The 12,238-nt window shown below is 34.2% G+C and overlaps 1 protein-coding gene across 6 annotated transcripts in view; it reads left to right on the top strand.

The window, feature by feature from the left end:
- The window catches only part of Atad2b (ATPase family AAA domain containing 2B), a 169,534-nt gene that overhangs the window by 101,936 nt on the left and 55,360 nt on the right, over window positions 1-12,238 (top strand). For all 6 annotated transcript variants that reach the window (XR_012439623.1, XM_074049264.1, XM_020184846.2 and 3 more), the window contains 2 exons: window positions 4,692-4,877; window positions 11,188-11,323. Coding sequence is in view for 5 of the 6 variants with exons in the window: in XM_074049264.1 (XP_073905365.1) it covers window positions 4,692-4,877; window positions 11,188-11,323 (322 nt within the window). In the remaining variant the exon portion in view is untranslated. The remainder of the gene's footprint in view (window positions 1-4,691; window positions 4,878-11,187; window positions 11,324-12,238) is intronic.

Raw genomic sequence — 12,238 nt, 5'->3', positions numbered from 1 at the left:
AAGATTTAGTCAGCATTTGAATTACTTGGAGGTGTATATTGAAATTTCCTTGGCTGGATATTAGTTGGGCATTTATTACTGAAGCAAATGCCAGAGCTCATAATATAACTCCAATGCCCTTCCCCTCTCACCTCTTCCCCCTCCTCTATCTCCTCCCCCTCTTTCTATGTTATGTGAATTACTGACCATTTCATAGTATTCCAAAGGGAAATAGAAAACCTTGGAATATTTATGGTTGCTCCCTTAAGTTCACAAGTAATTATTGAGCCTTAGAATAAGGCAGGAGTATTACGTCTAGTAAGAGACTGATAATATTAATACTCTTTTAAAAAGGTAACTAATTTTGTGATTCTGCTTCTGTAACATCCTCAAATGTAACTGTTGCCTTTTTAGTTGAGTAGCATTAAGGAAGTAATACACTTAATGTCTGTATTTTGGATGCTTCTGTGTTTGCTTACCTGGGTTCCTGAGTTTTTCCATAGCTGAGTTTTCCCCTGCTGAGTTTCTAAGCAAATTAAATTTTCCTGGTCCAGAGTATGTCACAATTAGTGAAATTCTTGAAGTCCTTAGAATATATAAAAAAAGTCTGAATGATTTAATTTTTATAAAATTACTGCCATAGATCAGAACTAGTATAAATATCCTTTATCACAAGCTGATTTTGTATGCATGTGAAGAACTTTGTCACCTTTTTTCATGAAAAAAAGAAGTAATCTGCAGAGTATAGTGTCTTTTCACAGATGCTCAGTCTTAGTTGAGTGAAATATAATTGACATTAAAGCCATCAGTGATGCAGAGATTTCATGTATTTTACTATTTTTGTAAAGGAATTTTACTGTTTTTATAAAGGCACAAGAAGTTTAACTTATTTTATTGGTGCTAATAAATTTTTATAAAAAATTGAGAATATTTTAGCACCCAAGGTTTTTCTTTTATCTGTGTCTTGTAATTTTAGCCCATTTATAATAAAAGTTTCTTGATGACAAAAAGCTGTTTTCCTCTTCCTATAGAGCTCCTTTTATGCAAGTGAATGCTGTCCTGGCTTTGAGCTTTCAGCTTCATTCACATTTGTGTTTAATTCTGCCCCCCGCCCCCTGTATTTCAGTTTCTAAACAAAATGGCTTATGATGAGGCTATAAATTCTTAACTTAAAAAATAGACTGTCTGAGGGTGTAGCTCAGTGGTAGAGTGTTTACCTAGTCTAAGGCTCCAAGTTTGATCCCCAGAGCTGCAAAAGGAAAGAAAGGAAGAAACCTACTAAATTTTCTCACATCGAAATTTTTTTGTTTGTTTGTGGTGCTAGGGAGCGAACCCAGGCCTACCAACAGGGTAAGCAAGTGTTCTACCACTGAGCTATACCTAAACATTTTAATTTGATGGCTAAAATATTGACTTTAAAGTTTAGCTTTTGAGATGATTAGAACTCTTGTAAATATAAGTGTAGTTTTTGTCATTATTGCTTCCTTGTATGGATACTTCTAACTTCATTGGCCTTGTTTTTTGCCTTTAATATCATTAATATTCAATGCAAGAAGTTTGGAATTTTTAAAAAATACATAAACTTAAAAATTCATTGTCTAAAAGACTGTAATATCTGGGGCAAGATGGAGGCCAGAAAGAAATGGAACATGTTGTTCAAATAAAGAATCAAAATGAACAGTTCACGGACACTTGTGTTTGTTCATTTTACTTGTGCAAGAGTGCTGGTCATGTCAGAGGTATTTTGAAACGGTTGGTTCAGTAATTTGGCCTACTATCTTTTTTTCTCTATAACAGTTTTTCTGTTTTCTACTACACCTTGCACATCCACCAATCCAAGACACCCTATAGGTGAGTATTTTTCTAGTTCTCAAATGGCACCACTTGTTCCCAAGCCAGTTGATGCTTCATTAAACCTAGGCTCTATTTTTCTACTCTGAATTAGCTGATTATTTGATTTTACAGAGGGTATTTTATTCCACAATTTAAAAATTTACTGGCAAACAGCTAAATAGCAGATTTTATATTTGTCAACCTCCCCTAAAAAAATTCACAGTAGAATTAAACCTTTCCCCCTAATATATATAACTCTATTTTAAAATGGTGGTTTGCATTCTCTTAGACTCTTTTTTTTTTTTAATTTTCAGCACAAAAACTGGGAAATTAGTACAAACTGGTTATATGTTTAAGGAAAATATGAAAATTTAGTTTAATGTTCTGAGATACAAAGTAAGGACTTAAAAAGAAAATTATTTTAGTAGTGCTTCTGAGTTTTTCTAGAAAATTAAGCATGGTTTCCCCCTAAAGGCTTAGGAGAAGAATTAACAAAAGTATCTCTGGATGTTGGCATCTCATGTAGTTCAGGTTTATTTTCAGTTCACGTAATTATACTCATGGATCAGAAAGTCTAATTTTTTTCCTTTTTCTGTGTCTGTCTTAGACTTACCTGAATTTTTTTTTGCTCGAGGTTTGCTAATAAAAATTTAAAAATTTTATTGACAAAAATATTTTTCTAATGCCTTTGGAAATAACAGGAAGAATATTCTGTTCAATTTGTTAGTTTTGAGAGGATTTGATGAAAAGAACAAAGAAAGGGAAACAAAAACCTATGTCTTTTAAAGCTGCTTATACTTGTATCTAGATCAGCCTTGCCATAAAGTTAAAACACTTGTAGTACTTTATTATGTAACTTCTGGCTTATAAAGTTCTTATTATCCCTAACCTCTGTTGTTGTGCCCATCCTTTCTGACTTAGTAATGGCGGGATGTTCTCAACATGTATTCCTGGAAAACCTAACCTAGAAGTATTAGAATAAAGGGTAAAAATTCAGTTTCATAGAAAGGCATATTTTTCTCATTTTTCTTTCACACTGGGCATATGGTAATTTACATGGCTGAATCTTGTTGTTAGTTTTATGAGATTTATGGGCTCTTTAATCTTTTTTTTTTTTTTTTTCAAATATGGTCACCTTTTTCTCCCAGGTGATTCTTCGTAATTTCACCAGTACAGAGTGAGGAATTGAAAAGTGACAAAGGGAATTGTTACTGTCTTGTTTATGCCATGCCTGATTTGAAACACATTCTTCAGTTGACTTTATGCTCCTTTGTGGTTCCTTCCTTTTGCCAACATTTATGCTTGTTTTTTCTCTTATGATTGTTTTATAAGAACTTTGAGGAAAAAAAAAATCCTTGGATTTCCAAGATTTAGGATAAGGGGTTATATATTTGCAGGAAAGGTAAAAAATTGAGAGTTCTGAAGAAATTATGCTCTACAACTGTTCTGGATTGGTGGATATGCAAATATTAAGGAAAGGAAGGAGCAAACATTTCTTTTGATATGAGTGATCATAACAGCTACATTTCTTCCAGTTTGGGGAAAAATTTTGTTTGAGCCTCTTTCATCTGATTTATTATTGAATTGGTAATACATTTTGTTTTACACACTGCATAAAGTATTACTTAATAAATTCATACCAGTGTTAATCTTACTCATTAAAGAAAAGTAATCCTTTTGATTCTTAAGTTTCTGATAATCCTAACCTTTGTTTGTTTATTTGTGAAAGGGTCTTACTATGTACCCCTGGCTGTCCTCCAACTCAGAATCCTTCTGCCTTAGCCTTCTGAGTGCTGGAGTTACAGAATGTGCCACCATGCCCAGCTCCTAATCAAATTTACTATTTGGTTCTTTTTTCTGTCTTCATTATGTAGACTAATTGAAGTATATTTAAAATAAAGGAAAATGGGGTGGGGGAGAAGATAGTGGAGAATGATGGAGGGGGCGAACTGAAGTATGATATGTTTGATATATTGTAAGAACTTTTGTAAATGCTGCAGTGTACCCCCACCCAGCACAACAATAAAAAAAAAAGTAAAAGGAAAATGAGTAAGAAATTTTAGAAATAGACTTACCAAATTAGACTGAAGAAATATAGTCATATTTTTATATTTGTATCTAAACTTCATAAAAATAATGAAGAAATTGTATATTAACATGCAAAATTTGCTAATAGGCTATTCTGCTCTTGATTTACATGAAAAGGACAATAGTTCTTAGTAGCTTACTAATAGCCAGTCTGGCTCTTACTGTTGTTTGCTGATATAATGTGACTGAAACTAGGGTTAGAATTCTTTTTAACTACTAAAGAAAACTTCAGCTTGTATTTTCTGACAATAGAAGTGTCTCAGAGCTCTTCATTAGTTTATTTATGACTCTTTAGTGAAATAAGAATATTTTGTGACTTTTTAAAAAAAGAATTGAAGTTAAGGTAATAGGAAGAGGTGAGCAAGAGTTTCAGCAGTAAATCATTAAGTTCTAGAGTGGTGTTTCTTGGTTAAAATGTTTGTTATTCCTGTGTTGAATATATGCTCAAACATGTCAACTATGTCATGCCATACTGTACATTTATCTTAATTTGCTGCAAATTTTATAGTGTGTTTTGCTCTATTATTTGTACCTGATGAGTCGGGCAATTTGCTACCTTATACTACTAATATTTTGAGTAGGAATAATTAAGTAGCAAAAAAAATACCCTTTTTTGGTGGGTCGAGAGTAGATAGAAACTCTTTGGAAAGCCTGTGAATCATACCTTGAAGAACTTAAATTTTGGGACTGAAACTTAGCACAGTAACAGGCCTGACATATTGTCTGTATCTAGGGGTTGCTGGATAGACTTTAGAATAATCTGAATTTTTAAATGACGGTTCTTTCCTTAGATATTTCGTGAAGCTCGAAGAACAGTACCTAGTATTGTTTACATGCCTCATATTGGTGATTGGTGGGAAGCTGTCAGTGAAACTGTGAGAGCAACTTTTCTGACATTGCTACAAGATATACCATCATTTTCACCTATATTTTTATTGTCTACCTCTGAAACCATGTACAGTGAATTGCCTGAAGAGGTAAGAACTGATTAGCTGCTTTTCCTTACTAATATTGTTTAAAATAATTGACCTCGTTAATTGGACACCTTTTAATTAGCATAAAATCATTACTGTTAGTATCAGTTTTATTGCTTATTAGTCATGTGATAAAGGCAAATTGTTTGATATTTTAAGTTTCATCTGTTTTGGTATAATAGTGATATCTTCCTCATTCTTGTAAAGATAATTCATACTTAGAACAGAATTTGACATATTTATAGTACCTTCTAGGGAAATCTTTCATCATCAATTTATTTTAAATTACACCCCCCCCCCCCCCCCGCTGGTTTTTGTTGTTTTGAGTGGGACTGGGGTTTGAAATCAGTGCTTCAGGCTTACAAAACAGGTGGTCTACCACTTGAACCAGTCCATTTTGCTCTGGTTATTTTGGAGATGGGGGTCTCATGAACTGTATAGGTGTGAGCCATTAGCATCTGGCTATCCTGCTCATTCTTACATGTGAGATGAGTTAGTGAGAACTGAACTTTTTTTAACTCTTCTATGAGTAGCATCATTTAAAATTACTTATTATTACTAATGTATATATTTTTAAAATCTGAAATTTGCTTTTGAATTCAAATTAAAAGTAAAACCACTGTTGATTCAGAAAAGTTGCGGTGGGGGGCAAGGGGGAGATATGACCCAAACAATGTATGCACATGTGAATAAATGATTAATAAAAAGAATGAAAAGAAAAGTTGGTTTATGAACTCATGTGAATGAAATAGATTTTTTAAAAAATTGTTTTCACTCTGAGTTTTCTTGGTCTTCAAATAATCTCCTTTGGAAATTCTGAGAAATATTTTGCCCAGGAACACAGTAGGAATGATGCTCATATAAGAGATTTGCATGTTTTAAATGCAATATAAAACTTGATTATGTTGCAGATATGAAGCCCTGAGTTCAAACCCTAGACCCATAAAAAAAAAAAAAGAAGAAAAAAAACCCCTTGATTATGTAGAATTTTATGATACTTATTTACTGAGTTCTTTTTTGTTTCAGCTTCCGTCAGATGTTTTGCTAAAATCAATTTGCATAATTTATAACTCTTGTAAGGAAAGTATATTAAATGTAGATTAACTGCATTTCAATATTTGGTAGTATTGGTGTTCCAATATTTGGTAGTATATGACAACATAAAACATTTAGTTTTCATCATGGAGAGCAATAAAAACTTAGCTGGGTGTAGTGAGTCAGGAAGACCAAGGTACTGACTTATTAATTCTTTGATCTTAAATAAATATTTCAATCTATAATAACCACAGTTTACTTATCTATAAAGTATGCATAATAGACACAGTTGTTGGTATATATGCAAACTTATTTTGGAAACCATAGAGCTACAAAATGTTTGGTATTACAGTAGTGTTATAAAGTAGGGATGCAGTCAGAGTTGGTTTAGAAAAATGGACTGAACCTGTACATAACCTAAGTAAAACTTTTTGTAAGTTAGATCTTCTCTGTCAATTACATTTTTAATTATAATTTTATAAAAAGAAAAGATAAATATTTGTGAAGTTCAGGTTCCATTTGGGAATATTCTCTGAAAAATTTCCTCTATATTGTTTGAAAATTTTATAAAAATCTTATTAGCCTAGTATCTTTTGGTGGTACTGGGGGTTTGAACTCAGGGCCTCATACTTGCTAGGCAGGTGCTCTGTCACTTGAACCTCTCTGCCAGACCTTTCTTCTGATGGGTTTTTTCAAGATAGGGTCTTGCAAACTGTTTGCCTGGGGCTGGCTTCAAACAGCGATCATCCTACTGTATGCCTCCTGAGTAGCTAGGATTGTAGGTGTGAGCTACTGGCAATGTCTGTTTTCTTTACTTTTTTGTCTACAATGCTTTACCCAGTCAAAAAAACATACATACACATACATATTTCTAGCACAGAAAATCTTTTTTGGATGAATGAATAAAATAGTTGAAAACCAAAAAGAGTCATTGCTATATAAGAATTTCAGTTTAGGGTGAAGAAAGGCATTAAAACAATTAAAGTACAATATAAATGCTATAGTAGACTATATAAAAACATGCTACATCAAAGAAAATAATTTAAAACTGTACTCTTGAAGAGGCATCATTTAAAAATAAAAAAGCAAGTCACAGATTGGGAGAAAATATTTCAAATAGATCACTTACTTGATAAATGATATACCAATAATATATAGAGATCTCATTAATAGTGATAAATATATGTCAAAGGATTTTTTGACAAGGGTTTCAAGACCATTCAAGGAGAAATAGGCACCCTTTTCAAGAAATGGTGCTGAGTCAGGTGCTGGTGGCTCGTACCCATAATCCTAGCTCCAGAGGCAGAGATCAGGAGGATTGTCATTTGAAGCCAGCCTGGACAAATAGTTTGAGAAACCCTGTCCTGAAAATACCCAACACAGAGCTGGAGAAGTAGCCCAAGTGGTACAGTACCTGCTTAGCAAACGTGAGACCCCTGATTTCAAACTCAAGTACCACACACACAAAAAAAAAGGAAGGAAAAAATTGTATAATCACATGCAAAAAAAAAAAAAAAAAAAAAAGGACCCTATTTGGTTATTTACAATAGCCAGTATCTGTTGACAGAAAAATGAATAAACAAAATATGGCTTATACTTACGATGGAACATTAAAAAAGGAAGGTAATTTTGATGCATGCTTCAAAAATTATATGGTTCCTCATATATGAGGTTCCTCTGAGAATCTATAAATGCCTAATAAACACATGAAATAATGCTTAATTTCATTAGTCATTCAGTAGTCAGATACTACCACAGCCCTCTAGAATATCATAATCAAAAAGACAATGCCAACCGTTGACCAGGATGTAGAGAAACTAGAGTCTTTTATATACTGCTGTGGGGTGTGGGGGTGCATAATGGTGCAGCCACTTCCCAAAGTTAGACGTGAATTACAGAATGACTACTCAGCATTTCCATTTACAGGAATTTACCCAAGAGAATGAAAGATTTTTGCATGTGAATGTTCCTAGAAGTATTCATAAGTTGCAAAATTAGAAGTAACCCAAATGTTTGTTAATCAGTGAATGGCTAAACAAAATGTCAGATGTACATATGGTGAAATACTATTTAGCAATAAATGAAATGAAATACTGATTTGTACTACACATTCAGTGAACCAACTTGGTTTTGGTGAGATAAGCTGGACAAAAAAGACGACCATCATATACAAAATTTCTAGAAGACGCAAATCTCTATCAATAGGAAGCACATCAGTGGTGGTTGAGTTGGGTTGTGTGTGAGTGAGGATTGATTACAATTTGGAAATTTTGGGGGGGATATAATGAGAATGTTCTAAAACTAGCGAATGACGGTTATCCAGCTGTATAAATTTACTAAAAACTATCAAACTGTTTAAAAAAATGTTTAATGAGAAATAATGAAAAAGTATGCCTAATTACATCTGTGAAAATCCGGGAAAGAATCATCCAAAAGTCATCAGCATTAAGAAAGGTCCAGGAATGAGTGACTAACATGTGCTTGTATTGCCAGTGTGATAGGGAACATGGTTTGTACAGCCAATTTTAGGAGCCTTCCCTTGTAGTAGCATGAAGTTTGGGCTGGGACTGACATAAGATAAAATTAGGAGTGAAGTTACAGGAAAAATAATTTGATCTGCTAATAAATGTTGAATTTCAACCTGTTACAAATAACCTGGCAAGAATACCATTGGATGCTGGGGGCCAGTGGCTTATGCCTGTAATCCTAGGAATTCAGGAAGCAGAGAACAGGAGGATCACAATTTGAAGCCAGCCCAGGCAAATAATTTGCAAAACCCCATCTCAGAAAACCCTTCACAAAAAAAGGAATGGTGGAGTGGCTCAAAAGGTGTAGGTCCTGAGTTCAAGCATCAGTACTGAAAAAAAAAAAAAAAAGAAAAAGCCATTGGATTAATGTAGGTTTATTTGTGGGATGCTTTTGTATTCACAGATTTTAATACAATGTTGAAAATTGTCATAGGAAGAATATTTAAAACCAAAACTAAATGTTGAACAGAATCTTGTTATTTGTAGGGTACTGAGTTCTGTTTAATTTTCAGTACTGTCAATGTAAGCTGTTTCTGTTAAATTTTATCTAATGCCTATGTACCCCTAGCCCTTGCAGAGTCTTTTCTCTGTTTTACTACCTTTCCAGCATATGCTTTCTTCTAAGACTCTAAGATCTTTAACAGCATGGAGATAGCATATTTTCTTCAGTTTTAAAATTGTGGTATCTGTCATGAATTTGGCACACAATTCATGTTCTAGCAAATTTGCTCCCAGAGCTTTCAAAAAAGGGCCAACAAAACATAGATCAAAGGGTTGGAGAGAATGTGCATGAAAGTAGATTATACAAAACATGGGATACAGGTGAAATTTTATGAACTCTTCAATGATTTGATTTGGGTTGAAATAAGTAATTCCCCACCCTGTTTTTGAATTCTGATGCCTACCTTTAATTAGTTATTTCTTTTCTATCTTAGAATTTCTGAGCTGTAAAAGAGTTTTAGAGTTTATATACTCTAGTCTTCCTTTATTCACCTTGTGACCACATAAGCCAAATTTCAGTCTTTCTTAAACCCAAGTTTTGTCATCTGTAAAATAATTATTACAAAGATTGAATGACATAATTAATTCTCAAGTGTTTAATTTATAGAGTTAATCCAGTGAGTGTCTAGAATGGCAAACTGAGTGAATTATCCAAAGTTTACCACAAATGTGGCTAAATTTGGGCTAGAATTTTGTTTTACATTCTAATCAAGCATTTTCACATTGTTATGGTAGATACTTCTTTCCATACTAGTCATCTTCTCCCTTTTTTATTCTCAGTTTCCAATTTGATATGCATTTAGTAATAAAACCATAAGCTTTACTCATTCACTACTTGGTTGTTAAGAATTGCTGTCTACCAGGTACTGTGGTAGGTATAGGAAGACAAATGAATAAAAAATGGCCTCTGTTTTCAGGGATTTTGGTGTTAAGTATCATGGTGACAAATGTGGATTATGTAAAGAGGAAGGGGAAGATCTGGATCCAAAGCCTTTACAGAGCAGGTGAACAGATGAGATGTAGATAAGCGGGTGGAAGACTTAGGAGGGATATGAGAATGACTGGCTTATTTTTGCTTTGGAGTTTTAATTAGATGGTGGTATCATGGAACATTTTGTGAAGAGACTCAGTTTGTTTGCAGTGGAACCAGGATTGCAGAGGACACAGTTAAATAGGCTTGATAGGAAAAGAATTTAAGAAGGGAAGTCATTAGATAGGAGGTACAAAGAAACATGAGGATAAGAAAAGGCAATGCTTGCCTCTCTCCCTCCCTCCCTCTTCCCTTCCCTCCCTCCCTCCCTCCCTGCTAGGGCTTTATGCTTGCTAGGCAAGTGCTCTACTGCTTGAGCCATTTGTGAACTATTTGCGGGGCTGACTTTGAACTGAGACCTTTCTAATCTCTGCCTCCTGAGTTGCTAAAATTAAAGCAGGAGCCACCTGCACCTGGCTCATTCTTTGTTGTTTTTTTTCAGCTCTGTTTGAACTCTGAGCCTTGGGCTTGCTAGGCAGGTACTCTACTGCTTTGAGCTATAACCCTAACATTTTTTGCTTTAGTTATTTTTTTCAGATGGGGTCTTGTGTTTTTGCTCAGGACTAGCCTAGGACTGTGATTCTCCTATTTACTGCCTCCCACACAGCTGGGATCATAGATGCGTGCCTCTGTGGCCAGATACTGGTTGAGATAGGGTCTCATGCCTGGACTGGCTTGGAACTGTGATCCTCCTGATCTCAGCCTCTTGTGTAGTTTGGGAAGATAGGCGTGTGCCACTGTGCCCACCTGTTGATTGTGGTGGGGTCTCACAAACATTTTTGCCCAGGCTGGCTTTCAACCCTCATCTCAGCCTCCCAAGTAGCTAGGATTGTGTGAGCCACTAGCACCCAGCTTGCCATCTATTATAATTAAGTATTCTTTCTGCTATTATCTGATGATTCTTCCAGGTATAGTGTCATTTATTAATTACTTGGGCATCTGAACATTCTTCTATTTGTTTTTGGTGTGGTACTGGGGGTTTGAACTCAAGACTTCACGCTTGCTAGGCAGGTACTCTGCTGCTTGTCTTCCATTCTTGTTTAGTCTTTGAGAGTGAATCTCTCACTAGCATAGCCTATCAAAGGGTTAACCTAACCCCAGATATGCTATTAACATTGATGATGGTACTAGAACTAAAAGAAAATATAATTTGGTATAGTATGTATGCAATTAATTCTATATACTCAATGTCTTTGTGTGTGTGTATGTGTATGTGTAGGTTAAGTGTATCTTTAGAATACAGTATGAAGAGGTCTTGTATATTCAAAGGCCTGTTGAAGAAGACAGAAGAAAGTTTTTCCAAGAACTGATTCTCAATCAGGCGTCAATGGCGCCACCACGAAGGAAACATACTGGTAAGTTCCTAGAGGAACTTAAGGGAGGTGGAGTTAAGAAACACCCTTTCTCAGAATCAGTGTTTTAAAAACTTCTTTTTCATGAGAGGGAGAGAGTTTCTTTTCCCAATTTTCAAGATACACAAAGGTAAGATCTTCTTGCTTGATCTTTAAACTCTTCTAGAAAATAGTTTGGTAAAAATTTTTTTTTTACCCCTTTATCTAGTTGTTCTTTTATAGTTATCTGTTCTTATAGGATACTAAGTACATTTCCCATCTCTGTGAAGTACTTTTCATCAATTTCTACTTCGTTTTTTTTATCAGTTATGTTAGTCAATATTTTGAAAATTTTGTTTTTTAGTGGCACCTTTCCAAAATTTTTCAGTGTTTTCAATATGATCATCTATCAAATTGCTTTAGTTATGGGTTTCTAGCAACCTTGGTAAACTCAATATGTAAGTTATACCTTCTGATTATTGGTTGTAGCTTCCTGTGAATCTAAATAGCTGCATTTCAAATATTTGATCATGAAAATGGTTCATTTTACTCTTTCATATTCTTAGATAAATGTATTTCTAGAACCATAGATATGAGTTCTCTATGTTTAAGATAAGTAGTTTTTTCTGTTTGAGTTGACTGTCATTTTTCATATTAGGGGCCTTTTTAGAAATCACTGGAAATGCTTAGTGATTAATCTTGAGCTTTAGCGTGATACCAGGAAAATGTTTAGAGGAATTAAAGAACATTATGGTAGGAAAGTTAATACTTTACCTTTTAAGATATATATGTATATATATATTCTTTTTTTTTTTTGGTTTGCCTCAGGGTACATAGTAAGCACCATAGATTTCATATGTTTAACACTTTAGGCTAATTTTCCATTTCTTTCATGACTTTGATAATCATTTTTTTGTTTCTGCTTTTTCCCCCCTCCCT

This window comes from Castor canadensis, chromosome 12, assembly GCF_047511655.1.
Source record: "Castor canadensis chromosome 12, mCasCan1.hap1v2, whole genome shotgun sequence".
Lineage (NCBI taxonomy): Eukaryota > Metazoa > Chordata > Mammalia > Rodentia > Castoridae > Castor > Castor canadensis.
Note: the sequence above shows the minus strand (reverse complement) of the source record. Positions and strands in the feature narration are given on the sequence as shown.